This window comes from Macaca thibetana, chromosome X (genome assembly GCF_024542745.1).
Source record: "Macaca thibetana thibetana isolate TM-01 chromosome X, ASM2454274v1, whole genome shotgun sequence".
Taxonomy (NCBI): Eukaryota; Metazoa; Chordata; class Mammalia; order Primates; family Cercopithecidae; genus Macaca; species Macaca thibetana.
Genome location: NC_065598.1, coordinates 130,359,643 through 130,383,874, shown reverse-complemented (window position 1 = coordinate 130,383,874; position 24,232 = coordinate 130,359,643). Strand labels below are relative to the sequence as shown.

Below are 24,232 nucleotides of genomic sequence, written 5' to 3'. Positions count from 1 at the left end.
TAAAAATATAAAATGATATAAATAAATCTTGCTATAATTTGAATGTGTCCCCTCCAAAATTCATGGGTTGGAAACTTAATCCCCAATACAGCAGTGCTCGGTGGTGTGGCCTTTGGGAGGTGATTAGGTCAAGAGAGTTCCATATTCATGGATGCATGGATGGATTAATGCTGTTATTAAAAGGGCTTGCAGGAATGGAGTCACCCACTTTCACTTTTCTGCCATATGAGGACACAGCATTCATCCTCTCTTCCTCTTCTACCTTATACCATGTGAGGATGCAGCAAGAAGGCCCTCACCAGACCAGGTGTCAGTGCTGTGATCTTGGACTTGCCAGCCTCCAGAACTGTGAGAAAATAAATTTCTGTTCTTTATAAATTACCGAGTCTTTGGTAATCTGTTATAGCAGCACAAAATGGACTAACATAACTGCACCTCAACCTTGATTCCCCTTAAGTCTCATTTGTTTCCTCTGTAGCGACTTCAAAACCTGACAAGGCGAGCATAAAGAGAGATAACCGTAAGATCATTTCCATCTATGGAGATGAAAAATCCTGAAGAAAAATAACCAAACAAATCCCATAAGGCATTAGAAGAATTGTACATCATAACAAATGGAGATTATTCCCATAAAGTAAGAATAGCATAATATTAGGAAAATGACCCATATTTTTCTCCATATTAAGAGCTCACAGGGAAAAAAGTGAAGATCTTGAGGATGCTAAAACACAATTGGAAACCATCATTCATCATTTTGAAAAATCACCTAATGTGTATAAACATTTATTTGCCAAAACCATCAAAAATATTTCAAAGCAATTGTTAGTATCATGTATATCCAATAAAACAGTAACCAGACAACCAGATAAGGGCTATAAGCAGTTTTTCTTGTATTTCAGCATGCTTACTTTTTTACATTTTAACATTTCTGAGATCAAGAAGACAGTGATAAGAGATATATATATATATACTTTAAATTTATTTAATTAATGATATGGCTTAAGAATTAAGGATATTCTGCTCTAAAGGCCAATTAGTATGGATTGGGAACATATATTTTATTTTCTAGATTCTAAGATTTTTTTTTTTTTTTTTTTTTTGAGATGAAGTCTTGCTCTGTCACCCAGGCTGGAGTGAACTGGTGCAATCTCTGCTCACTGCAACTTCTGCCTCCCAGGTTCAAGTGACTCTCCTGCCTCTGATTTCCAAGTAGCTGGGATTACAGGTGCGTGCCACCACACCTGGCTAATTTTTGTACTTGTAGTAGAGACAGGGTTTCACTATGTTGGCCAGGCGGGTCTCGAACTCCTGACCTCGTGACCCGCCCACCTTGGCCTCCCAAAGTGCTGGGATTACAGGCATGGGCCACCGTGCCCAGCCAAGATCCTCTTTTAAGGTTCTGAAATTATACCATTTTTATTATATACGTCAAAAATCTGACAGATGTCTGTTTGGAAGTTGCAAAGATAATTTTTAAGACTAAAAAACAGTAGGTAGAATATTAAAATATTTAGAGAATGCCAAAAAGATTCTCACACTGGCTTATCTATTTTGACTCTCATCCTTCAAAGCTAAACACTGTGGTATAATGAGAAACACCACTGACTAAGAGACAAAAGTTCTACTTCAGGCTTGACCAAGAATTAACTGTGTGCCCATTACTTCCATTTCAGGTCCTCATGATTTCTGAACTGATCTTTTGCAGAACCATATTGGTCCCCCCAACTTTGCCTTATCCTTAGACATTTCAGTAAATTTCCCTAATCACCTCCACAATCATTCAAAATGTATTTGTGGCCTCATGTAATGGCCAAAAAGACCACTCCTCATAGGAAGATATTAGATTACCTACTACATTTCTTACCTTTATTACAAAGGACAGAGTTTCTACCCTGGCCTGGAAACTTCTATGCCCCTGCCACGAATATTTTGTCCTCAGTGCACCAGAGTACATACTTCAGAGCTCTGCTCTGGTATACTTGATAAAGCACAGTGCAGAACCACACACTTCTTTGATAATGCTTACATTTGTTGCATGTAATACAAAATGGGAACTTCTACAACAAAATAATTAATTAGAAGAACATAAGTACTTTACAGAATCCAAGATATCAAAGCAGCAAACATGCTTCACAAGGACAGAAACAAGGGTAGCTCAAGAGAACTCAATAGTAGGTATTCTAAATAATGTTCTCTATACAGAAATGGCAGTAATGAAACTTAGAGGAAAATCACTGAGTTTTGGGGTCTAGTTCCAAACTCCAAATTATCAGGAAAAATTCCTGATTGGCTCATCTAGGGTGAGGTGACAAGTATCAAACCAAGTAGCAGTGAGAGGAAACATGACCTCTTTCCTTAGCACACTCTCTCTTTTTCCCTGAGTCCTAGGGCCTGATTGGTTGAGAACCAAGTGAAGTCATGGTTACTATGATTACTCATGACTTCTCTCAGAACCTAATGCCAACAGTCTGCAAGATTCAAATGCTGGCAACCATCACCTGGCTTCCTCTGGCTCAGGGCAGAATAGGGTAAGTGGAAGTTGCTGGGAGAGGAAGTAGGTATATCCCGTGGCTGTGTGCCATCTACATGTATCCTTCCTGGATGAAACATTCAGCTATCCTGGCCTCAGAGCTTGTTCCTGGCTTGTGCAAAATCCCTTCATTAAAATTTCTCCTTTGTGTAGATTAACAGCACCCACTGCATCTTGCCAGGTTCCCTGGGTAGTGATCAGTAACTTTGTCCGCCATATTCCAATCAGGGAATTAGTCTTAGGTCGAATTTCCCACTTGCTTGTCAATCTCTGCATCCAGTCTTTGTCATGACTCTGCAATTACTCCCTCTATAATACACAGTTCATGTAAATGGAGGGTTTAGTTGCAGAAATTAAACACTGCAGTTAAACACTGCTGTGTCTCGCACAACTGTGTAACCCCCTCCTAAAGCTCAGAGCAGTGGAACTCCACACTTTTATTCTGTGGACCTGGGATGCAGGTGGGCTTTTAATGCCTTGGAAAATCTTATACTAAAACTGGACCTGTTTGTTGAGACATATGCATATGTCTCAAGCCATATTCCCTTCCAAGTATCTGATCTAGAATAACTATATTGTTACCATTAAAGTGTGACCCAGGTGGGTATTGTCTAGATGCAGGACATGGATTTTCCAGGCTCTCAGAGAGATAATGGTGAGGACAGGGCTTTGTGATTTTTATAGTGGGGTTCTCATGAGGAACTAAAATGACTATTATGAGGAGACGTGGCTTGCCTGCACACTGGCAATAAATCCTTCCCCTAATGCAACTATTACAAATGGAAGCTGTTTTCTCACTGGTTTTGGTTGGATGTGCCTTTTGTTCACACGATTTCTTAACTTCTCACCTGTCTCTGTGCTACCCGAGACCACAGCAGATGAACTCTAGCTACTTCCCTTTGAGAGGGTGTTTACTAACATTGCAGAGTCTGGGGGTGTTGGATTCAAGAGAGGCCCTGTTTAGAGAAGGTGGAAGGACAACTGAGTGGACACGTGGAGAAGCCCTGCAGCCCTAAATTTCTGGAGGGAGGTGACTTTAAGGAGTCCACTTAGAGGTCTCGATTCGTCTCCCTTGAAGTTTGGGGGAGGGTGTGGGTAGACGTTATAATCAAATAAATTTAAAATGAGAGTGGCTTGCAGAGTGGGGAGGGAATTATCTCAAGAGATGTACTTTTTCAGTTGAGAAAAAGAGAGAAGGAGCTAATGAGGTAACCAGAAATGCCTAGGAAAGAATGAATCATCTTTCAGCTGTTGGTGCAAAATAACTTTGAGCCTGCAATTCTACGTCTCGCCAGACATTCAAGTGTGAGGGTAAATTAGCATACAAGGTGTTCAAATGTGCATTCTCTAAAAATAGATCCTGAGGCACACTTATGAGTAGAAAGTGCCTATGTAGGAGGGATTCCCAGGCAGCGCTGGTAGGGGTGTTGTGAGATGTAGAAGGAATGCAGCTAATTAAGTGGCAAGAATAATCTAACAGGTTGCCAGTGTGGGTAATTTGAGCTAATTCTCAGGGGGATCCTATGGGAGACTGTGTCGAACACACACCTGACATTCATCCCGAGGGTAGGATGAGAAGTCTTGAGGGTATTTAGCCACCAAATACCCAACTATACTTCTTAAAGGACTTCCCCCAGGGGTGATATAAATCTCTGTCACCTCCAGTTGGCCTTGGGTCAAGTCCAGCATGCTCTAAGGGTGAGACAAAAAGCCCCCAAGGCAGAGAGTCATGGCAGTTGCCATAAGCAGCCCTGTAGATGCAAAGGTGAGACTTAGTTCTGCAGGGCCGGAGTCTAAATATGTAAGTCAGTGTCAGAATCTTTTTGGCACTGTCTGTTCCTTAAATAGGTCAATATTCACCATTTGTGAAAATCTTGATTGTACTGGAGCTACATTTCCTCACTATAGGTAGCATGTTTTAAATGTTTTTATCAATTATCAATTTTAATTGTAAACTGGTTGTAGGAACTCTGTCCCAGAGAGTTGTGAGATGCAAGGTTAGCCATCGAGGGAACATTTGCATTGTAGACATCAAAATCTTCCCACTGGGGAAAAGAAAGCAGAATTTTTGTAGTGTGTCCTGCTTGCAGATGTGCCATGCTGGGTGTCGGGCACAGGTCTCTCCCTGGGGTTTCGTGGAGATCTTGGGCTGCATTTGTCAGAAACTCTATTCTTACCATTCAGGCTGCAGGGGCCCAAGTTGCAGTGTCTCACCTCTTGTTGAGAGGTTGCTCAGCATGTGGAATACAAACCTCCTCCTCTCCAGGTCTCCCACAGCAGCTGGAACTTTATTCATGTTCCTATCATTATATTCTCTATGGAATGGGATGAGTTGCTGATTAGATTGCTCCCACCCACCTATGCTCATCCAGGTCCACGCTCAGTACACTGTCCCCATAGTGGGTGCCCCTGTCCTCAGGGGTTCTTGGAAATGCTGTTCTGGATGGTGACTCCATTTCAGCACTAACATAGCCACTGGCAGCCACAGATGGCCTTCTCAAGCTTGTATTGGGAGTCTAGTAATGAGTCCTTTTTGTCGCAGTTCAGATGGGACTTGCAATGCCCAGCTCCACTGGTGTTGCTTTTTGTTTTTCTTCTATCTCCAGTCTTACAAATCAGTGATTATTGATGAAATGCCGAGAAGCTACAGCAACTTCCGGCTGCTCTCTTTGAGCATTATGTTAGGTGACTGGGGCCTCCTGTTCTGTTTAAGGAGCCCAACTGCTTGTCTTCTCGATTAGCTTTAAAAGAGTTGAATTAGACCAGGGATAGTCCCTGTTTACAGCAATGCGGGCTATAGGGGCTTAGAAAGAGGCTATACTTAAGTATATTCCTGGGAAACTTCTATACTTGTGTATCCCTGAGTCTAGGCACCTGACCGTTGCTGGTGGGCATCTGGGGACCATTAATCTGCTCCAGCTTGACAGTTGACTAGCCCATCCCTGACCTATGCAAAACTTTGCACCACGCTACCACATTATACTCCCTTCCTTTTGTGATTTAGATCACAACTGACCACAGTTACTGTTCAAATAGAGATCACGAGACTAATTAAATGCACTCTTTCTGGCAATAAGATACCAAATTATAAACAAAGCCTAAGGCCATGCCAGTCAAGGGTTAATTCCCACTCTGCTACACCCAAAGAATAAAGTATGTTCTAATTGCCACAAAACTTTTCTTTCTCTCTAGCAGCTAAACAAGCACTGCCCTAGAGATAAGCAATATTGAAACAATTGCAGTTCACTCACTTGTTGGCTTACTGACCTCCACTCACCTGTTCCACAAGCCATAACTATAGCTTTTATTGGACAAGAGACAGATTTCAATACCTCTCTCCTGATAAGAGACCACTGAACATGAACTGATTCTGGCCAGATTAAGGCTGCACACTGAATGCCTTCATATCCTTGCTTCACCTTTGGTGTATAGGGCCTAAATATAATGTATTTAAATGTTAAGTCTCTGCCCTAAAGTGAACATGAGATGCGTGTAATATATGTGTTTGCTTATCCCACATGCACATATCCCTCCTTCATGAATATTCATAGCTCCCAGCCACTCCAGCCAGGGGTAAAAGGGGCCAAGTTACAGCTTGAGCCATTGCTTCAGAGGGTACAAGCCCCAAGCCTTGGCAGCTTGCACGTGGTGTTGGACCTGTGGGTGTACAGAAGTCAAGAACTGAGGTTTGGGAACCTCCACCTAAATTTCAGAGGATGTATGGAAATACCTGGATATCCAGGCAGAAGTCTAATTCAGGATCAGAGCCATCATGGAGAACCTCTGCTAGGGCAGTGCAGAAGGGAAATGTGGGGTTGGAGCCCCCACACAAAGTCCCCACTGGGGTACTGCCTAGTGGAGCTGTGAGAAGAGGGCCACCATCCTCCAGATTCCAGAATGGTAGATCCACCAACAGCTTGTACCGTGTGCCTGGAAAAGCTGCAGGCACTCAAGGCCAGCCTGTGAAGGGGCTGCCCAAGGCCATGGGAGACTACCCCTTTCATTAGCATGCCCTGGATGTGAGACATGGTGTTAAAGGAGATTATTTCAGAGCTTTGAGATTTAATGTCTACTCCACTGTGTTTGGGTCTTGCATGGGGCCTGTAGACCCTTTGTTTTGGCCAATTTCTTCCATTGGGAATGGAAGCATTTATCCAGTGCCCATATCCCCATGGTATCTTGGAAGTAATGCATTTTCTTTTGATTTTGTCTTGTCTCAGATGAGACTTTGGACTTGGACTTTTGAGTTAATGCTGGAATGAATGAAGACTTTGGGGGACTATTGGGAAGGCATGATTGGGTTTTGAAATGTGAGGACATGAGATTTGGGAGGGGCCAGGAGTGGAATGATATGGTTTGGCTCTGTGTTCCCACCCAAATCTCATCCTGAATTGTATTCCCCACATGTCAAGGGAGGGACCTGTAATCCCCATATGTTGAGGGAGGGAAGTGATTGGATCATGGGGATGGTTTCCTCCACGCTGTTCTCATGATAGTGAGTGAGTTCTTATCTGACAGTTTTATAAATGGCAGTTTTTCCTGCATTCTCACTTCTCTCTTGCCACCTTGTGAATAAGGTGCCTGCTTCCCCTTCACATTCTGTCATGATGGTAAGTTTCCTGAGGCTTCCCCAGCCATGTGGAACTGTGAGTCAATTAAACCTCTTTCCTTTATAAATTACCCAGTCTCAGGTATTTCTTTATTGCAGTGTGAAAACAGACTAATACACTTGTTGAATATTTATGCTTGGCCAACCAAGCATGCATATAGTTCAGCATAAAGCCCTGCCTCATCTTTCCCTCCCTCAAAGTGTTTGCTTTTTGTTTTCAGTCAGAGGCTGCACTTCTCTCCTGCAGGTTGTCACCCCCTACTTAAGAAATAAAGTCCTCCTTTCTAAATGGATAAATTGTGTGTGTGTGTGTGTGTGTGTGTGTGTGTGTGTGTGTGTTTATGAGATGGAGTCTCACTCTGTCGCCCAGGCTGGAGTGCAGTGCTGCAATCTTGGCTCACTGCAACCTCTGCCTCCTGGATTCAAGTGATTCTCCTGCCTCAGCCTCCCGAGTAGCTGGGACTACAGGCACGTGCCACCACACCCAGCTAATTTTCTGTATTTTTAGCAGAGATGGGGTTTCACCATGTTAGCCAGGATGGTCTCGATCTCCTGACCTCATGATCCGCCAGCCTTGGCCTCCCAAAGTGCTAGGATTACAGGCGTGAGCCACCGTGCCTGGCCAAATTGTGTGATTTTTAAGTTGACACAATGAAGGTCCACTTCTGACTTTCCCCTTTTGTATAGGGTCCATTTGGCCCTGAGCTGTCGATTTCCAAGTATGAATGCTTCCTGCTTTGTCCCATCACTTTATGCCTGGAAAAAAGTGCAGGGGCAAGGGGAAGCTTTATAACATTCAGTTTATTTCCTTCTTCTGCTTCTTTGTATGAGAAAGAGCCAACTTTTGATCATTTTTTGTTCAGCTGTGATATTCTGCTGCATAAAGAAGATTGAACACTGAATACCACATTAATATGGTATTCCCAGATGACTTATTTGCAGAAACTGACCTGTTTATCCTAAAATTCATATGTAAATTCAAGGGACCCAGAGTCTAAAGCAATCTTGAAAAAGAAGAACAAAGATGTAAGATTCATATTTTGTAATTTCAAAACTTACTACAAAGCAACAGTAATCCAGACAGTGTGGTATTTGCATAAGGCTAGACATTTAGAACAATAGAATAGAATTGAGAGTTCAGAAACAAAGCCATACACCTTGAGTTAACTGATTTTCACCAAGGGTGCCAAAACAATTTAATAGGGAAAAAATAGTCTTTCAACAAATTATGCTAGGTCAAGTGAATATCCATATGCAAAAGAAAGAAATTGTACCTCTATCTTATATCATACACAAAAATTAACTCAAAATGGATGAAAGATCTAAATAAATTAGGGGCTAACACTATAAAATGATCTAAAAGAAAACACAGGTGTAAATGTTTGTGCCCTTGGATCAGGTGGCTGTTTTTTCAGATGTGACGTAAGAAACCAAAGAAAAAATAGATCAACTGGCCATTACAAAATTCAAATATTTTGTGCAGCAAAGGACACCATCAAGAATGTTGAAAGTTAACCCACAGAATGGAAGAAAAATGTGCAAATTATATGTCTGGCTTGTGTCTAGAATATATAAACAATGATTACAACTCAATAATAGAAGATAAATAACAATTAAAAATGAGCAAAGGATCTGAAAAAAGTTTCTCCAAAGAAAATATACAAATGGCTAATAAGCACATGAAAATATGCTCAATATCATTAATTATAAGGTAAATGCAAATCAAAGCACAATGAGATGTCACGATACACTCACTAAGATGGATATAATTTTAAAAGGCATAAAATAAAAGTGTTAGTAAGAATGTAGAGAAATTAGAACCCTCACACAGTACTGGGGGGAATGTAAAATGGTGTGGTCCCTTTGGAAAATAGTCTGGCACCTCCTCAAATGTTTAAACATTAAGTTGACATATGGTCTAGCAATTACACCACTACAAATATATGTAAAATAAATAAAAATATATGTCCACAAAATTTGTACACAAATGTTCATAGCAGCTTTATACAGAATAGTCAAAAATTGAAAAAATTCTAATACCAATTAACCAATGAATGGATAAACAAAATGTCATATATCCACACAATGGCATATTATTCAGCAGTAAAAAAGAATGAAGTAATGACACATGCTACAATATGGATGAAGTTTGGAACCATTATGCTTAAGGAAAGAATGGAGACACAAAAGATCACATATAATATGATTCCATTTATATGAAATATCCAGGATAGGGAAATGTATAGAGAAAAAATGTAGATCAGTGGTTGCCTAGGGTTGGTGCTGATTGGGAGGTGGGGGATGACAGGAAATGAGAAGTTAAAGCTGCATGGTTCAATATTTTTGGGGGGGTGAGGTAAATATTCTATAATTGATTGCCATGTTGGTTACTCAACTCTTTGAGTATATTTTAAAAACACTGTTATTTAGAATACTTTAAATGATGTAATTCATGAATTATATCATAATTTAGCAGTTAAAAAAATTCTAATTTCTAGAATCAGAAATCAAAGTCATGTTTAACAACTCACTATTATGAAGCCTTGATTTTGAAAGCTACCAATTTTAGAATTGAACCTACTCTGAAACTGTTCTTTATTACTTGTTGCATCTCCTTCAGCATGAAATGAAACCTTTAAAATTCAGTTGTAGAATAAAAAAAAATCAGTGAGGTTGTACAACCTCTGTCTCACAGCACATCATTTAAATTTAGCCATCTGTTGTTGTTCTTCATCAGTCTCTCCTCTTTTTTTTAACAACTTACTTTGTAATCACAAAGTTGAGGGTGGGGGGCAGGTAACCCTTTTCTTCATTCTCATTTATATCCCATCTTCTTCTAAGTTGGTTTCCAGTTTTCCATATTTCTCGAAAATTGATCTATATTTTTCCTCCTGTATGCTGCTATTGGCTGAATGTGTACACCCAAAACTCCTAGGTGGAATCTGTAATCCCCAATGTGATGGTATTTGGAGGTGGGGCCTTTGGCAGGTAATCAGGTTTAGATGGGGTCATTAGTATGGAGCCTCCATGATGGGATTAATGTCCTTATGGAAAACATAAGAAAAGACATCAGATCTCAGTCTGTCTCTTTGCATATATGCACCATGAAAAGGCCTTGTGAAGACATGACTAGGAAGAAGACCCTTACCATAAATCCAACAACCATGCTGGCACCCTGATGTCAGTCTTCCAGTTTCCAGACCACGAAAAATGTTTACTGGTTAAGCCTTCATCATTTTCAGATTCCTTTCTGTAAAGACATCTTAGGTATTTGCTATAGTTGTTTGTTTTACTCCATCTCAACTTTGCTCACTTAAAAATCACGCGTTCTTGGGTTGTAGGTTTAATTTCGGAAACTCTTTTTCCTTCTTTATCTTGCTCATCATGACCTTATCCAAAATTACAATATTCTCTTTAAGTTGCTTCCACCTATAAAGTTGTTTGCAGCTCAAGATCACACCTTGATTTATTGGGTGAATCAATGTTGAAGTGTTTAGGGGAAAGAAAATGACTTTTATCTGACCATCCTCACTGGTTAGTGATTCATTGAAATGTAAGTCTGGGAATTATACAGAAGTCACAGTGCCCTGACTTCCTCTTCATTGAGTTATAAAATATTATGTTGAAAATGCCTGACTTGCGGAATATAGTTTTGAAAGAACCATTCTGAAGACAATGCTCTGGTGAACCAAACATTTTTACTAAGTTTATATATCATAGATAATGCACTGTGTCCTTTTACATACCTTTGGGGAGCTTCGATTTTGAATGATGATTGACTTTAACTTAGTGTCATCTGCATTTATATATAAAAAGTCAGACAGGTGCTTTTTATTTTCCTCCTGGACATGCAGACATCTCTTTGGCTTGTCTGAGTTGGTTTTCACACTGGCTTCCAAAATATGTCAGTTTCATCCCCATTGTAAAACTAAGCTACACCCAGTTTCTCCTGTTAGATTCACATTGGCAATTTTTGTCCAAATGGCTCAACTCTTGGTAAATACTGAAAACTTGGAGAATACGGACAACCCAAGATATTCGGCTTTTTAGAAAGATGATTCTGGAAATATGAAATACTTACTTTACCCAGAGAACTATGTTAAGCACTGCAGGAGATAAAGATGGAAGCAAGATTTCTGTCCTCCAGGGAAAGCATAATGTAGTAGAAAAATGACAGGATATGACAACAGGATACCTAAAGTCCTGGCTAAAATCTGCCACCGGTAATCTATGTGACCCTGAACATGAAGTAGTAGGTGAAGTCATGTGATACCATTTCAAATTATTTATATGTCAAAGAGAAGTATAAATGGGACCTATCTCAAAAGGTTAAAATCTACCTAACAAGAGTAAAACGAGATAACCGTTGGGGAGCATGTGTCTGATAACTAGAATATGGTTTTGAAAATATAGGGGGCTGTTGTTTCTGATCTAACAAGAGGCTTGACCAGGACCAAATTGCCTTTTATTCAAGGAGGCTTTTGATAAGTCTAGTGACTACAGCTGGAGCTCTCTCTGGCTGAGACTCAGGAAGGCCCAGTACACAGCTCTGCCCACAAGAGTGCTGAAGTGGTTCTGACTTTGTGAGCCACTCTTCTGTGGCCCCTAGACCTTTGCGGTGGCAACCCTTACTGGGTGAGGCTCCTAGTAGAATGGGCTGCCAGCCTCCGGGAAGCCAGCAGGAACAATCTGGATGCACAATACCTGGCAAATCAGGGATAGGAGACCTTGGCACCAGGAGTCTCTAAGCTACATGGCTCCCAGGGAAGAGCCATTTGAGGGGCTTCTCTAGGCTTCCAGCAGGGCTGGAGACCCGGTAGCATTAACTCTTTCTTGCACCCAGGACCTAACTGGAGCAGGAGGTTGGTTCTTCTAGGATGGAAAGCACCCCCGGGACAGTTCCTAACGTGGCTAGGCTGAGACTCCGCAGGTAGAGGGAGGGGGATGGCTGGGCGTAGCTGTCACAAAGCCACCGGAAATGCATCTTTCATTTTCTGGTTGATTCCGGTTCAGGTCCACAGACCTCGACCCTGGAAGAGTGAGTCGGAGTCAGGTCTTCGAGAGGTGGAGGGATCGAATGAGGGAACTGATATTCCAAGACTCCCCAAATCTTGGAGCTTCACTCGCCAGGCATCCCGCGCTTTCCTGACATTCGCGCAGCAGCGGAGAGCTTTGCTACCCAGAGCAGGGAGGCGTGGCCACAGAGGCGCAGTCGAGCGGAGGAAGAGGAAAGTGGCCTCCGGGGAAGCCAGAGCTGACTGAAGGTAACCGAGAAGCTGATTTTCTCTTTAGATTTGACTGGCGATCCCCTGAGAAATACCGGCCGCTCCTGCCAGTTGCAGCCTTTGGGGCTGCTGTGTAGCGAGGAATGGGGGTGGGGGACGTGATACAGTATTTTTCAGTAGGCAGTGGCGCCACTGACAGGCGGCAGATCGGCTGGAGAGCTGGTGGGACTTGTCCACAGCGAGGCCGCCTGACCGCGGGCTCCTACAGCCACTTCTTACCTACGGAAGCAACTTCTTTCTACCGGATGTACAAATATAACCCAGGGATGCTAGTGAATCACACTCAAAGGCTGCCCACGTTCAGAGTTCTTGTGGGCAACCCTGTGGTTGATCTAGAAGTTGTAGTGAATCAGGGATGGGGATTTGGGGCAGTAATGTCTACCACCACACCCAGCGAAACTTCCTGATTTTTGATGGCTTATGAACATAACACTAAAGAAAGACTCATTTCAACATTAAAGACGATGGCTTCTGCTGACATATATACACACACACACACACACACACACACACACACGAAGTGTTCCTGTACCTCCTGAGCCTGAATGGTCAGCAAGGAGCCAACCATTATTTTGAATACCTGTGGCATCCTTGAAAGAATTTTGTTGCTATTTCTTCTGGATCACCTCGGGAAAATCAGTTTTGAGGACATGTTAAGTCAGGAGAAAGGTTACCATTACTAGGACCCTTCCCGTCTATGAAGAACCTTAATCATCACCATCTCTCTTTCGTTTTTGTTTTTAACCACCTGACATTTGTATATGTGTAAAGGAAGGCCATCTGTAAAGTTTTCCAGTTAAAGTAAACAAAAGATTTAATACACAAGTACAAACCTGTGCAGTGCCCTTTATAAGTCTTTCAAAGAAGTACTACACCTTGCCACATCAAATGTTGATGATCTGCTTGCTTAGCGGGGGGACATTTGCTTACTTTTTCTCTAGTTACTTCTACTCTGATCTTGCTGTCTCAGTTCTCCTACCAGCATTGATACAGTATAAAAGGGAATATTAAGAGTTCCATTTAGTAAAGTCTTCAGTCTAAGTGAGATGAAGGGGTATAGAAACTATTTTTCCTCTGACTAAAGAAAAATGATTGGGATGATCTGTTAAAGTTTCGAGAAACTCAAATAGGCCCTATTTGCCAATATAGGACAGGAAACCCACAGATTAAGTATTGGATAATCTCAAAGTTCATTTTGGCCAATTGGTGCCAGTTTTCTCACCCACCAATCTTTCCTCAACTGTTAAAAAAAAAAAAAAAAAAAAAAACAGGAAATACATTGATTGATTGGCATTTGTCTTCTCTTAGCTATGCTTTGTTTCAAAGTTGAAAAACAAAGAAAAGGAGAGAAACTTACCTTCTGAGTAATCTAACATCATGAATGTTCCAATTCTTGACAGTTGATTTTAGAGGAGAAGCCAGACAGGAACTTCTCTCTTCATTTTCCTCTTACAATAAATAGCAAGTAAATATGTGTCATGTGGTTTTCTTCTTGACATGTACTTTTCTTCTGCTCTCCCTCAGTGCTCTTGGGAAGAACAATTCATTGATTTGGTACCAAACCTGATGCACCCTCATTTGTCAAAGGTGGTACCAGGTGGGTGTCAGTGTCACACACAAGAGTAAAACTGTTCCTAGAGCAAATGACGATGAGAGAGCTGAAGGCGGATTCATGCTCAAACCCCCAGATGGGGGCTATGTGGGAGACTAGTGGGTCTGTGAATGAGAACTTCAGTCAGAGTAAGAAATACAGCGCAAACATAGAGAGTCTTGGTCCTGAGAGCGCTTGCAGGCACTTCTGGAGCTTCCGTTATCATGAAGCAACTGGACCGCTTGAGACCATCAGCCAACTTCAGAAATTATGCCATCAGTGGCTGAGGCCAGAGATCCACTCAAAAGAGCAGATCTTGGAAATGCTGGTGTTAGAGCAGTTCCTGAGCATTCTGCCCAAGGAGACCCAGAACTGGGTGCAGAAGCATCATCCACAGAATGTCAAACAGGCTCTGGTCCTGGTGGAATTCTTGCAGAGGGAGCCTGATGGAACAAAGAATGAGGTAAGAAGAAAGATTCCCTACATGTACAATGAAGTAGGATAAAAGTGAATTTATCAGAATGGAAGAGTTATCAGAGAACTAGATTAAGTTCCTCTTCTGTTGCTCATTTAGGACAGCTAGCAAGGATCTAAAATGACATACATGCAGCAATAGTCAGTCCACAGGTTTCAAAATTCCTAGCACAACCTTTCCTGGTCTTAGAGGAAATAAATGCATTTTGTCTTCTCTAGGGCCAGGGTGAGTTGATGGTGGTGGGCCTAGTCTGGCATGGGCAAGGAGAAAAGAGTTGAGTTCTTAGAAACAGAGAAATAAAGGGCAAGAAAGAGTTGGGAAAGGGGAGAAGATCCACAAGATAGGCAGCACTTACAGAGACCAAAGGAGAGAGAGGTTACCAAACAGAAGTATGAATCAAGCGGCTCTGGGGAGACTGCAAAGAAAGAGAACAAAATGGAAAGAAAAAAAGGAAACAAGGATATGGAAAGAAGACAATTGCCAAGAGAGAAGTGGAGGGAATCAGGATGCTGAGGGGTAGTATCTTCTGTAGCAGGAACACACATCTCTGGGCTGGGAGGAAAGAACCTGCATTGCCCTCACTTAGTGGCTTGTCATTGGCCCTGCTGGTGAGTGGGAAACCAAGGTTTGTCCTTGGAAGATGGCAGCACACTTCCTTTTTTCAGGAGCCTACCTTGAAAAATCCAGGGCAGGGCATATTTTTGGTGTCTTATTACTACCAAATCATGTGAAGAGAGATTGGAGCCCAACTCTTCCCCCCATTTATTCTTCCATCCATCTTCATTCCCTGTGAAATTCTTTCCTGGATGATTGGAAACTGGCTAACAGGAAAGCTTTTTTTACTCAATTCCTTTTCTTTTACAGAAAACCAAAAGATAAAAATTCACTAAAACAAGGATCCAAGTTAAGAAAGCAAACCAGTGAAAGTTACCCAGCAGGGGAACAGGCTGCCCACCCAACTTTGCTAGTGGCTGGAGCCAGGGCTCTGTGCATCGGGGTGGGGGCCACTGGGTTGAGGGGTGGGGATCTGCAGTAGTCACAGCTTTTTCTATTTTATCCTAATTATCCCAGATTTTGAGTATAGTTCTTTATGAGAACATAGTGGCACTCTTCATTCTTTTTATTACTTCTCTAATGTCATGCACTCCCCAAATCTGGGCTCTGCTCTTGTTCCTCCCTCCACTACCACCCCAAAACCAAAAGTAAGTTCTGTGCTAATGAGGATGGGGATTATTTCTAGGTCACAGCCCATGAGCTGGGAAAGGAGGCAGTGCTCTTGGGAGGAACAGCAGTGGCCCCAGGCTTCAAGTGGAAGCCAGCAGAGCCCCAACCAATGGGTGTGTTCCAGAAAGAATATTGGAATACATACCGGGTACTACAAGAACAGCTGGGCTGGAACACTCACAAAGAAACCCAGCCTGTATATGAAAGAGGTGAGGAGCTTCATCATAATTGTCTTCTCCTGGGAGCTGTGATGGTAATTAGTTCACCTAGAATGCCATGGGAATTTTCCAGGCGGCCAGCCATGCTAGCAGCTATAATATCTCCCACGTGGGAGTATAGTGGGTCAATGGTGGTTGAAGGTGGGGGTCAGCCTGGGGGACAGAAATATCCAAACCACAGAACCCTGCTATTCACACTGTAGACTCTACTCCTTTGAAACTTGAGAGGAGAAGATGGAACAGGGACAGGTGGGGCCACCTCCCCCTCACAAGTTGTAGGAAAAATTGGGGTCAGACATGGGCTATCAGTGGCAGAATGTGATGAAAATTGTGCACTAGGAAAAAATAATAAAAAACAAAAGTCTCCCACATTATCTACTGTACGCTGGAGGACCTGAGCCCTTCATTTTCAAACCTTCAATTCTTGCCCAGCTTATGTTATGAGAGGAAAAATGAATAGATTTCCTTTGATTAATTTCTTTTGTGAAATCTAAAGAATTCATGAACTGGGGAACAGGTTGTATGAGTGGTAGATATTTGGTTCTTATTTACAATGAGATGGCCACTTCTTGGCACCACACACACACTTGTCAATGTGACCCATCTTTACTGAGGGCATCCTGATGTTCTGTATTTTAGAAATCAGCTCGGGATGTTTGTAAATAGGAAAGAGAAATTTTCCCTGACTATTTTCTACACACAGCTGTGCATGATCAACAGATGTTAGCCCTTTCTGAGCAGAAAAGAACCAAAGACTGAAAGATGGCATCTAAACTCATCCTGCCTGAGTCCCCGGTGAGCTGTTATTTCTGGCTTTTTTCAGGTGACTTGACCGTGGCCTTGTCTCTGCTTGTCCCTACTTCCTAGGACTCATAGTGTCCAGCAGGTGCTTTGAGACATTTTAGCCCCAGTTATTCTCTAGGCAACTAGGCTTGGCACAGTGGGAATTGGGCACCTCCCAGGTGATTTACTGATCCTCTTTGCTCCTTCCTTTCTGCCTTCTCACTCTTTTACTCTAAATCTTGTACTGTTAACATCTTCAGCACCTGGCCTACCATGTGATTCAGAAATGGGTGGTAGGACAGCTTCTGAAGTGGCAAGTACTAAACTATAGCCCATTCTCTTCTTTAGAGTTTGTTGACATTTGAAGATGTGGCTGTGTATTTTTCTGAGGAAGAATGGCAATTATTGGATCCTCCTGAGAAGACTCTCTACAATGATGTAATGCAGGATATCTATGAGACTGTCATCTCTCTAGGTAACGATTCTTCCTTCCCTTTGTGTAGAAGTTAAGTAATATGTTATGTCCTCTGTTTATGGAAAATGCACCCCTGTGAGAGAGTCCCAGTGTTCCAACAGCTGATTGATTTTCAACTTGATGATGTGTGGGAAATAAATGGATTATTAGGATCCCCTCGAGAGCTTTTTATAAATACATGTCACACTTCCGCATTCTAAGTAGAATTATTTTGTTTTGACTGTGGAAGATTTTAGCTTTTTTTTTTAAACTTTCATCCAAACACACCCTTTTGTAAAAAACATAAAAGCATGCACATCAATGGCATTATTCTACAAAAAACTAATAACTAATCTGTAAATCAACAACAATAACAATACAAACAAAAATTTAAATGATATGTGGAAAGATTTACAGGTAGGCATATGGCTCTTAGTTTAGAAAATAATAATTCAAGTCAATATCAATAAAAGTTAAGGAAAAGTTTCTAATTTCCAAACATTTTGATATAATTATTTTTCCAACTACAATATTTTATAGACCTTTTGTGAGAAGAATATTAGTGTAATCCTAAAAAAGATAACATTCAAGTGATCCTGTGCAGGTCAGGTTGCCTTGTTAAAATGAGTTAGAATTCACATAATTCCAATAGTATTATTGCCTCTTGAAATTCAAATGTAGAGCATATCCATCATATTCAATGAGTTCCACAACTTACATTTATTTTGATCTAGTTAGAAATAAACCCTAAATTTAGGACTGGTAAAAAATATATTTAACAAAGACATGGGATTGATCTAAATTTTACTTTACAGGTAAGAGAAAATTACAATTCAGTATGAGGACACTTCGTAAGTTTTACCAATGCCCCCATTTATAATTAGGCCAACTGTATCTTGAGTGTATATGAATGTGTGAATAAATACATACCAACATATACAAACCAATTCACACCATACGATTCTTCAAAGATGTTGCTTGAAATGGCTTATTCTCTAGTTTGGGATAAGTGGTGTAACATAGTCACTTAATTTTCTCTTAATCATTTTTCCCTTTTGTTTATAATGATTCACTTAGTATGTTTCATGTGGGTCATTAATATATTTTTGCAACAAAAATCCAGTAGCAGTAGACAGAAATGTTAACTTAAAGGACTACTGGGCAATCAAAGTTTAAATTATTGCATGAAAGTAGAGCAGATCACACGTAAAGTCTTCTGCCATGGGATATATTGTTCCATGACTGAAAATTGTGATTTGGTTCCTAGAACATAGCTCTTGCTCTAAGGTGATACATATCAATGTGTAGCTCCAGTCCTTATGAATTAAGTCTGTATTTTACTGGTTTGAGAAGGTGAATTTCTCTCTGTGTGTGTGGGTGTGTGTGTGTGTGTGTGTGTGTGTGTGTGTCAGAGTCTCACTCTGTCACCCAGGCTGGAGTGCAGTGATGCAATCTTGGCTCACTCCTACCTCCACCTCTTAGGCTCGAGCAATTTTCCTGCCTCAGCATCCTGAGTAGCTGGGACTACAGGTGTGTGCCACCACGTCTGGCTAATTTTTGTATTTTTATTAGAGACATGGTTTCACCATGTTGGCTTGGCTGGTCTCGAACTCCTGACCTCAAGTGATCGCCTGCCTTAGCCTCCCAAAGTGCTGGGATTACAGGCATGAGCCACCGCGCCTGGCCTGAGAAGGTGAATTTCTTGCTACAGACAAATGCAAAATGCCTCTGCAATAGTGGGTGAAGCCCGCTCTCAAGGGCTTAAAGAGTTCAACTTTGAAACAGGGCAGCATGGGCTGCCTCTGCATTTCTTCATAGCAAGTCTATATGCAAGCCACTGAGCAGCACCACTGATGGGAATCCAAAGGAAAACGGCTATAGCACAGTGGAAATCCACCATGGTAACATAAAGTGATTTCTCAATTAAATATTTTGCTATATCAAAGAGAAGTAGGCAAAGGCACATGGTAGTAAATCTAGTCAGAATGTCTACAGGTCCCCATTACCTCAAATATCAGTGAACTCAGGGACCAACCAAGGTTTACACTGATTATTTTGATATAAAAGATAAAACCAGAAAACTTTAATGTTTTCAAGCATTTATGGCACAGACATAGGGAAGTACAAATATTATAGCTTGTATCTTCAAAAAGCTGGGCAATTCACGCTGCTAAAGTGAATCAGTCACAATTTTAACTTCATTCTTATATTTGATACATTTTTGTGTGTAGAGTACAGGGTGTGCAAATTAAGCAATTTCAATAAATATTAGAAATGTCAATTATTTTGCAAATATAAAGTGAGTGAAATCAGCTAATAATGCAATCCAATAAAACATGTGTTAAACAGAGCTTTTTCCCCATGAATACTTTTTACTCTTTCCTTTGAACATCTCGATACTTAAATACATTTTCTTTTATTGGCTTGCAGAAATTAAGCAAAAAGTGAACTATTACCTAGCTACAAGATAATAAATAGTAATAAGAGTTTGGAGCTGTCCAGTTGTAATAAATAGAAAATTACAAATATAGTGAAATATGCTGCAAGTTAATGCTCAAAAATGTAGCCATCTGAACTACAAAGTACACAATCCTACTAGTCTTCTGAAGTTGTCATTAGTTCATGGAAAACGTAAAGAAGAGCAGAAACTCCATTTAGCTTTTACCTTTCCAGCAGCTCCAGTGCTAAAGTTATATAATCATGTATGTTTGCCCAAGACGAACTGCACATTGGTGTTAGTCACATATTCTGTTTTATCCAGAGTTCAATCAACAAGGCTTTATTTGCACTTCTTTTTACATTCAGGAAACAATAAGCCTACCCAGGCAGGCTTCTGTTGATAATTGCCTTCTTCTGTTGGGTGTGGGGATATAAGCCACCCTGCTATGTTATTTTTCTTGTTGTGGGGTCCCAAACCAGTTTGTCTTTTTCTTAACATTTTAAGAATTTTCTTTTAGTTATCTCATATTACTTAATGGGTTTATTGTTGTGCCTATCAGGGAGGATCAAGGAGAAATGGGTCTATGCCATTTTGTCCAGACTGGACCAGAAATCACTTGTTCCTGTATTTCTTTTAAAGCAATCATCATTGACTTTTCCCTCCATTTATGTAGCTTTCTTGCACTGGGACACAGATGGCTGATTATTCTGTTTATTCTGACAGGGTTAAAGCTAAAAAATGACACTGGAAATGATCATCCTATATCTGTTTCTACATCAGAAATACAAACATCAGGATGCAAAGTATCAAAAAAGACCAGAATGAAAATTGCCCAGAAAACAATGGGCAGGGAAAATCCTGGTGATACACACAGTGTACAGAAATGGCATCGAGCTTTTCCAAGGAAGAAAAGAAAGAAACTTGCAACTTGTAAACAAGAGGTTCCAAAACTTATGGATCTTCATGGGAAAGGCCCCACAGGGGAGAAACCTTTTAAATGTCAGGAATGTGGGAAAAGCTTCAGAGTTAGCTCTGATCTTATTAAACACCAGAGAATTCACACTGGAGAGAAACCCTATAAATGTCAACAATGTGACAAGAGGTTTAGATGGAGTTCAGATCTTAATAAGCACTTCATGACCCATCAAGGAATAAAACCATATAGATGCTCATGGTGTGGGAAAAGCTTTAGTCATAACACAAATCTACACACACACCAAAGAATTCACACAGGAGAGAAGCCCTTTAAATGTGATGAATGTGGAAAAAGATTCATTCAGAACTCCCACCTTATTAAACACCAGAGAACTCACACAGGTGAGCAGCCTTATACATGTAGCATATGCAAGAGAAACTTTAGTAGGCGATCAAGCCTTCTTAGACACCAGAAACTCCACAGAAGAAGGGAAGCATGTCTACTGTCTTCAGACTGAGGAAAATTACCATGTAGACCTTGACTTTAGAAGTGATGGAATAATACAAAATTATGAGGCACCCAATGATAGGAATCTGTCATTAATAGAACATTTGGGAAGGGTACATGTTACACTTCACAAAAAGGAATCTAAGCTGATTGTCTTATTCAGCATTGCATCTTCTGTGCCTAGCACAAGAGTGATACATAAGGAGTATTTTATAAATAAAAAAATGAAAATGTAGTGATGAAATACCTTTAGCTATCTATCTATATGTATATATCTGGTTATTCAAAACTTCCACACCCCCAGTCATCTAAATTTTTCAAGTATCAAGTGCTCAACAGACATATGATGGTCAAGGCTCTTAGTCTCATTCTTTATTCTTTGTCAAGAGAAATGGAAAGAGTACTTGGGCCCTCTTAAGGGAGCTCAGAGAGAATTACTAAACTAGGGACAATTTCAATAGCTACCATTCTATCTACATGAACAATCGAGGCCAGGACTCAGGGAACTTTACTCTGTAATAGAAAGAGAGGATTCAACGTTTGCCCTGAGAGAATTGTCCCATTCTCATTGCTTCTCTCCTGAGTACCCACTACCACAGTGTCTCTGTCAAGGAATTACAAGTAGCAAGGAAAGGTCTGAATGTAAGGACAGACCTAGGGACCTTGCAAGCACTTGATATCTCTCCTCTTGCTGACTGTTTCAACATAGACATACAATGAAATGATGAGGGAGGCAGTCTCGGCCCTCATCCAGGTATCTGTTTTGTTTTGTTTTGTTTTTGTAGAAAGCACAGATAAGTGGTGAATGGTCTTTTTCTGACTTTCATTATTATGTGGACTGTGTGGAGGCTTTCAAACTGTTGCCATACTGCTGCAGGACCTAAAGGGAGCCCCATCTTTATGGCTGATCAAGTACAACCCTATATGCCTGAATACTCTGCAAGAAGGCCTGGAGATTTTGCAAAACTGATTTATTGAGAATGGCAAGGAGAACCTTGTGAACTTTTAGCTTTGGTGCACAGCTGATACCAGAAGGGAACATCCTGAAGTGTCAGAGCAAAGTAAGGCATATGGCTTAGAGTGATGACCCCAGTCAGAACCAGGCCAGATGGAAATTGCTTTCTGATGTTACTGGTCTTCTTTTCCCTATTAGCCAAAGTGACTATCTCTTAAGAGAAGATAATGTGACGTCAAGGGAAGTTGGAAGTCATGGATTTATATCTATGTCAGATCCTGGTTTATAATGTTGGCCAAGGCTTATTTATATATGTTTATTTAGTATTCCATAAAATTGTACTTTGTAATGAAAATGACATGTTTTATGTTAAATTTAGACAATAAAGAAAACTTTGTCACCAAATCACTCAGAAATGGCCAATGTTTGCTTTTTTGAAATGGACGTCTTCAGATATTTTTTCCACCAGGAGACCGTTCTAAGCCTGTTTCCAAATGTATAAAATGAGGATTATAATTCCTACTCCTTAGGGCTACTGTGAGGATTAAATGCACACATGTGAGCATGCCTGACACAATGATTGGCCACAGTCGGTGTTTCCTAAACATTTGGAACTTTCTTCATTCTTCCTTCAGCTAGTTATTTAGAAAAGAAAATAAACTTTGTCTACTTGCCCAGCTTTTAAGCGTTCTTCATTAATGAGTTTTCCATCATTTCTAGCTGGTTTTTTTAGGCCCACTAATGATGGTCAGAATGGTAGCCTTCTGACATGACATTCATTCTGTTCTAGAGATGCTCCTCTCTAGTCAGCCTGAAACAATACACTGATGTCCCAGTTCAGCTAGGTATACTGTTCATGAGTAACAAAACCAAAATATACTACAAACCCTCAACTTGAGATTCCTGAAAATGGAGGGGAGGTGATGGCTAGGGGTGGAATTTTTGTGGACAGTATTTATGCTATTAGGTGCATCCTCAAGCCAATAAAGTGGAAATGAAAGAGGAAAGGGGTGACCTCATATAATGGCCTCTATAAAGAATGAAAGTGCTAAGCCAAAAGGAGGAAGTGACCTGGGAGGAAAGGATCTCATTATATTCCTAAAGGCTTGGAGACTATGACTGCCTCACCACTCCCCCAACCCAGAATGATCTGAGATTGTGCGTTGAAACTAAAAGGGGAAATTCAACTTCTTGCAGGGGACTCCATTCTCTTTGTGTGAATTCATGTTTGCTAGCATCCTGGATAGCTGCTATCATACCACCATTCAAATAAATTTATTCATGTGGCTTTTATAAAGAAGTTTATAAAGAATTTTTATAAACTCAAAAATTCAAGGATGTACTAGATCAATGGACCCAGCAGTTATACTCACGAGAAACAGCAAAGTCCCCCAGAACAAGTCAGCAAAAGAGCACTCCACTTTCCCAAAGCTGCTTACCCCTGTTATAATGCCTGTTACCTTCAAAGCTTATCGTGCAGGTCCTCATCTACACTGGCATCATTATCAGCAGGGTTTGAGAGAAGGGAACATGGGTTCTATTTGAGAGATCAATTATTTAAGGCAAGTGGCAGGAAGTGACTGCCTTTAGATGGGTCTGAGCAGAAACAGAGAATTGAGATTTGTTATTCCAAGTTCAGATACTCCACCATCATTTGAATACAAGGGCTCCAGGAAAAAGCACATTCTTATCCCTGAGGCTGTGGAACAGGACCTAGAAATCAGGGCTCCTGGCTGACTCATTAGTGCCCGGTCTGCCTTTTCAGCCCTCTGACAGTCTCCTAGGGCCACATTCCCCATGCATCCTGACTACTCATGTCATCCCTTGCCAACTCAGAAAAAGAGGAGAAACGTATGTCCATGGAGACATGGGAAGTAAGGAAATAAATGGCAGAATGAGATAAAGGGAAGAGATGTCGTTCTATTGCATAACTGCCCACCATCTTCTCAGCACATGGCTAATAGACAGGAGCTCCATTGCCTTTCTGAGGACACAAGAGAAAGACAGCATACAAAAGCTCAGGAACTGGAGAAATGGACAGATTATTCATTCATGGGATAGAGTGAAGAGGCAGAATGCTCCAACTCTTGATCCCACAGGCAGAGATGGAACTGAAGACCTGAGCCAAGTGTGAGGGGGTGTGAACTCGTTTTCCAGTCTCTGTGCTCCCAGAGAAGATGAGCTGAGCAGAAAAAGATAAGAAAGGGTCTGGGAGAGCAGAGGACAGCAGGCTTTTTCCACTTGT

At 41.0% G+C, this 24,232-nt stretch overlaps 1 protein-coding gene across 1 annotated transcript; it reads left to right on the top strand.

The window, feature by feature from the left end:
- Positions 1-1,053: 1,053 nt before the first annotated feature.
- ZNF75D (zinc finger protein 75D) lies at positions 1,054-22,395 on the top strand. The gene is given in 7 exon segments (XM_050776708.1): positions 1,054-2,528; positions 12,153-12,403; positions 13,949-14,478; positions 15,731-15,923; positions 16,636-16,727; positions 17,064-17,190; positions 20,333-22,395. Coding segments are annotated over 5 exon segments (1,533 nt in total). The 5' UTR covers positions 1,054-2,528; positions 12,153-12,403; positions 13,949-14,067; the 3' UTR covers positions 21,043-22,395.
- Positions 22,396-24,232: the final 1,837 nt, after the last annotated feature.